At 30.8% G+C, this 5,967-nt stretch overlaps 1 protein-coding gene across 1 annotated transcript in view; it reads right to left on the bottom strand.

The window, feature by feature from the left end:
* Window positions 1-2,920: 2,920 nt before the first annotated feature.
* LOC106476117 (ras-related protein Rab-18-like) overlaps window positions 2,921-5,967 on the bottom strand; it is a 4,473-nt gene continuing 1,426 nt past the window's right edge. The window contains exons 2-3 of the mRNA XM_013936787.2: window positions 4,332-4,457; window positions 2,921-3,632 (exon numbers count right to left, since the gene is read on the bottom strand). Coding sequence (XP_013792241.2) covers window positions 3,522-3,632; window positions 4,332-4,457 — 237 coding nt within the window. The 3' untranslated portion in view covers window positions 2,921-3,521. The remainder of the gene's footprint in view (window positions 3,633-4,331; window positions 4,458-5,967) is intronic.

The raw sequence follows: 5,967 nt of genomic DNA, 5'->3' as shown, positions 1-5,967 counted from the left end.
GTGAAAGTAATCGCTGAACCCGAAGTGTGCTTGCTACACTAGATGAGGACAGAGAAGTAGAGTGAAAGTAATCGTGTAGCAAGCACACTTCGGGTTCAGCTAGATGAGGACAGAGAACTAGATTGAAAGAAGTATTCGAGATGATCAGCTAACTTTTGTTTAGTAGTTATAATAAAGAATAAAGGACAATGATGTCAGGGAATCTGGAATTACTGAAAAAATAAAGAATTAACTGTTTACTATTTGACTTTTGTAAAAACCACCATGAAGATGAAATGAATGGAATATGTCCGAGTATAGAATTAGAGGGATATGAAAAAAAAGAAACTTAAGTTTGAACTTTTGTTAACCGTGGGAACCTGTTCATTACTGAACTTGTAAAGTATGCTATATAAACATACCTTAAATTTGTTGAAATAATGCAAGGATAAGATGGTGAGTGGAAATGAATGGAATATGTCCGAGTATAGAATTAGAGGGATATGAAAAAAAAAGAAACTTAAGTTTGAACTTTTGTTAACCGTGGGAACCTGTTCATTACTGAACTTGTAAAGTATGCTATATAAACATACCTTAAATTTGTTGAAATAATGCAAGGATAAGATGGTGAGTGGAAATGAATGGAATATGTCTGAGTATAGAATTAGAGGGATATGAAAAAAAAGAAACTTAAGTTTGAACTTTTGTTAACTGTGGAACCTGTTCATTACTGAAACTTGTAAAGTATGCTCTATAAACATACCTTAAATTGTTGAAATAATGCAAGGATAAGATGGTGAGTGGAAATGAATGGAATATGTCTGAGTATAGAATTAGAGGGATATGAAAAAAAGAAACTTAAGTTTGAACTTTTGTTAACCGTGGGAACCTGTTCATTACTGAACTTGTAAAGTATACTATATAAACATACCTTAAATTTGTTGAAATAAAACGAGGATAAGATGGTGAGTGGAGGCTATTTAAAAGATATATACATTGCTGTAACGTATGGTAAACTATGGTATTTAGGTTTTACCTCCCTCGTACATATAACAAAACCTTCTTATATGTATGAGCTAATTATAGAACTGTGGGAACCACTGATATCGTCAAGTTCCCTTTCAGTTAAACCGATTCAGAGAAGAGGCAGCAACACAGAGAATATCACGGTTTTACATACTGTGGGAACCACTGATATCGTCAAGTTCCCTTTCAGTTAAACCTATTCAGAGAAGAGGCAGCAACACAGAGAATATCACGGTTTTACATACTGTCTAATTTCTTCTACTAAATTACAGACTGTTTGTGAACCAAACTCTTCACTAATCAGAACGGTCCAACAACCACAGAAGAGATATATTCACTAATCATGATATTCATTGATCATGTATCGACAAACTCCAGAATAATCTTGATCATCACAAATACTGTAATAAGATAATGTAACACAGCAGTATCCAAACACTCCAATCAAATTTGTCTTTTTTAACTCAAGAAAGCACAAGCCAGTGAATAAATACTGGATTACAGTATAAAGAATACGCTGGGCTGTAATCAGATAAACTTTTAGGTGCTGTATACAAAACCTAGCTTACAAATATCTGTAATCTTAATACAACTACTGTTTCTCAAAACACAGAATCATATTTCAGCATCAGTCCTCAAGACACTGTGTTAGTAGTTAATAACCAATTTTATTATTTAATAATAATATTAAGATTTTTTGCATTCCTGTACTTGAATAGAAGTTTATAAACAGACAATATAATTGTTTTAGAAACCAGGTCTCACTATGTTTCTTAAGAAATGTTACAACCTAGTAGAATTAGTCTAATATATAACAAAATAAACTTGATATAATTATACAGTAAAGTCACAGCAGACCAGTCAATAACTTAATACATGGTGTATACGAACAAAGTTGCAGAAATATTATCAATTTTTGTATAAACTTACAAACAGTGACAGAAAACTAATGATTTTACTGAATCCTATAAATTCAATTATTCACTAAATAAATAAAAATCAACAAATTCTATAATTTAAAAATTTCCAAAACTTTTTATAATAGTTTAAGCCTTTACCAAGAAAAAATACTTAACAACTGTTTAACTAACTATCCCAGCAGGTGGTGTTAATTTGTTTACTTTCTTTGTTAAAGAAAACTGTTGTGGCCTTGTTGATAGAAATGCTAGTTTTATCAGATTTAAATGTTAGTTCTCCCAATCACTGCTCAACCTTAGTTTCTAACTGATGAATTCTCCCAATCACTGCTCTACCTTAGTTTCTAACTGATGAATTCTCCCAATCACTGCTCTACCTTAGTTTCTAACTGATGAATTCTCCCAATCACTGCTCTACCTTAGTTTCTAACTGATGAATTCTCCCAATCACTGCTCTACTCTTCCCTCTAGAAAGGTAGTTTTATGTACAATATCACGGTCTAGTATTTTACAACACCAACTGTGGGTTACTGTAAATCAGATAGGTAGTTTTATGTACAATATCACAGTCTAGTATTGTAGAACACCAACTGTGGGTTACTGTAAATCAGATAGGTAGTCTTATGTACAATATCACAGTCTAGTATTTTAGAACACCAACTGTGGGTTACAGTAAATCATAAGATTATGTATTTTTAACACTTGGAAAAGGAAATTATATACACATTGTTTTTGTAAAAGTTTCTGCTTAAGTCTTCTTGCAAATTCTGAAACCCTTTTTAAGCAAGTTACTAGATGAGGTTCCAGTTAAAATCATAATGATTTAACAGACAATTTTCCAGATCTTAGTTAAACAATAATTACTGAACTTCACAAGCAATATTTTTCCTTTCTTAAAGAGATGTTTCAAGGTTTGCCAAAGAAATGTAACATGAAAATAACTTCCATAATATATATTGTTACATATCGTACTTCAATGTTAAAACTACGAACCTAACTTCAAGTATAAAACACATTTTATTGAGATTTCACAATGTATCAAATGAATTACAATAAAAGAAAATTATCCTCATCTGTACGTATTTGTACAATAACATTAAACTGACCAGGATTCAATTTATTTTTGCATCAGCTCAGAACAACTGTATTTACACATCAGTTATAACGTCACGACTAGCAGTACTACAAACACGTATGTAATAACTCCAAAACTTACTGATAAATTGGGCTAATATCAACATATATTTGAGACAAGCAACAACTGAATTTCCAAGTAAACATAAATCAAAAACTTTCTCATAAAATAAATTTACTGAAAAAGCAGGAAGTATGTATAAAATAAACAACATTTACCAGAATTATAAAATATGTATTTCAAATTAACTTGATTTTTTTCTTCTTCACCAGCATATCTTTCCAGAACTTTAGGTTCTAAATTACTTCTTTATATACGATTCTTGAAAAAAATACACCCGCTGAAAAACTGGTTATCAGTACTATGGAAACTGATTGATCCCTTCAATTCTGATCTTCACACATGCTGTAGTCTTACTTCAATGTCTCAGCATCAACAGCATGATTAGACAGTCCATGTAGTCCTTATATGATACAGTAAGCTCCACATTGTCCACCTTCATGTTGTAATGCACTATCACTTAGCTTTAAGTGTGATGCTTTGTCCGTCTCCCACAATCCTGGAGTCTGAATTATCTATAGTTTCACAGGAAATACAGTTACCTACGGTTGAGATAATACTAACAACTATTACTAACGTCCCGACTACATAATATTAACAATACTTCTAAAGTAAAAAATAACAAATCAGTGCAGTTGCTTATTAGGCCTAATATTATTTTAATAATAATATTAAATGTTGTTATTTCTGATCTACACATAATTTGTACCATCATTAATGTTATTATTTCTGATCTACACATAATTTGTACCATCATCAATGTTATTATTTCTGATCTACACATAATTTGTACCATCATCAATGTTATTATTTCTGATCAACACATAATTTGTACCATCATCAATGTTGTTATTTCTGATCTACACATAATTTGTACCATCATCAATGTTATTATTTCTGATCTACACATAATTTGTACCATCATCAATGTTATTATTTCTGATCTACACATAACTTGTACCATCATTAATGTTATTATTTCTGATCTACACATAATTTGTACCATCATCAATGTTATTATTTCTGATCTACACATAATTTGTACCATCATCAATGTTATTATTTCTGATCTGCACATAATTTGTACCATCATCAATGTTATTATTTGTACCATCATCAGTGTTTTTATTTGTACCATCATCAGTGTTTTTATTTCTGATCTACGCATGTCTTACAAAATTCTTAAAGGTAAAAATAAAATAACAAATTCATACTTTTTCAACTAGTTCCTCGAAGGCACACTGAACTCCATCTCGAGTTTTAGCACTAGCTTCGATAAACAGCATGGAATGTTTTCTTGCATATTTAACTCCCTCTTCTCTGGTGACCACTCTAGTCTCCTTTGTAAGAATTAAAAATGTAAAGAAAACTAAAATATACAAATAGAAAATCTAGTTACTGGTTACTAAAATAATAAAGTGCCCTGCTAAAAGTTCCTAACGTGACCTACAGGAGTAAACAGTAGGTAATAGAAACAGGAGAAGCATCAAAGTGTTTATATACTAAAGCACTGTTAGATGCTTAATGTCTACGAGAGGAGAGATTATAAAAACCAATATCTAAAACAGTGACAACACCAGCAACAATTCATACTGATTTACTGTGGCTATATATGAACAAGGACCACTGAAAAATTCTATGTAGTGTGTGCTCTGTTGATGTGGGTTCTTGGAAAGGCCAGAAATACATAAGCCACAAATCATCTCAAGACTGCTTGGCAATAAAATAGCCTCATATTGTTATGTATTTATAAACAAAACCTGCACAACATGAATTTATATTTTTGAAAAAATGTGCTGGGATATACAACAACAACTTGGCATTTAACAAATCTTAGATCATTCCTTACTTACAACTGTTTTAACTGTATGAACTTGATATGTAGCTACTACATATATCTGCTATTTTAGATGTGATATCTGTATGAATTTGATATGTAGCTTCTACAAATATCTGCTATTTTAAATGTGATATCTGTATGAACTTGATATGTAGCTACTACAAATATCTGCTATTTTAGATGTGATATCTGTATGAACTTGATATGTAGCTACTACATATATCTGCTATTTTAGATGTGATATCTGTATGAACTTGATATGTAGCTTCTACAAATATCTGCTATTTTAGATGTGATACTTGTATGAACTTGATATGTAGCTTCTACATATATCTGCTATTTTAAATGTGATATCTGTATGAACTTGATATGTAGCTACTACATATATCTGCTATTTTAGATGTGATATCTGTATGAACTTGATATATAGCTACTACATATATCTGCTATTTTAGATGTGATATCTGTATGAACTTGATATGTAGCTACTACATATATCTGCTATTTTAGATGTGATATTTGTATGAACTTGATATGTAGCTTCTACATATATCTGCTATTTTAGATGTGATATTTGTATGAACTTGATATGTAGCTACTACATATATCTGCTATTTTAGATGTGATATTTGTATGAACTTGATATGTAGCTTCTACATATATCTGCTATTTTAGATGTGATATCTGTATGAACTTGATATGTAGCTACTACATATATCTGCTATTTTAGATGTGATATCTGTATGAACTTGATATGTAGCTTCTACATATATCTGCTATTTTAGATATGATATCTGTGTGAACTTGATATGTAGCTACTACATATATCTGCTATTTTAGATGTGATATCTGTATGAACTTGATATGTAGCTTCTACATATATTTGCTATTTCAGATGTGATATCTGTATGAACTTGATATGTAGCTACTACAAATATCTGCTATTTCAGATGTGATATCTGTACGAACTTCATATGTAGCTACTACAAATATCTGCTATTTCAGATGTG

This window comes from Limulus polyphemus, unplaced genomic scaffold (genome assembly GCF_000517525.1).
Source record: "Limulus polyphemus unplaced genomic scaffold, Limulus_polyphemus-2.1.2 Scaffold9842, whole genome shotgun sequence".
Classification (NCBI taxonomy): Eukaryota; Metazoa; Arthropoda; class Merostomata; order Xiphosura; family Limulidae; genus Limulus; species Limulus polyphemus.
Note: the sequence above shows the minus strand (reverse complement) of the source record. Positions and strands in the feature narration are given on the sequence as shown.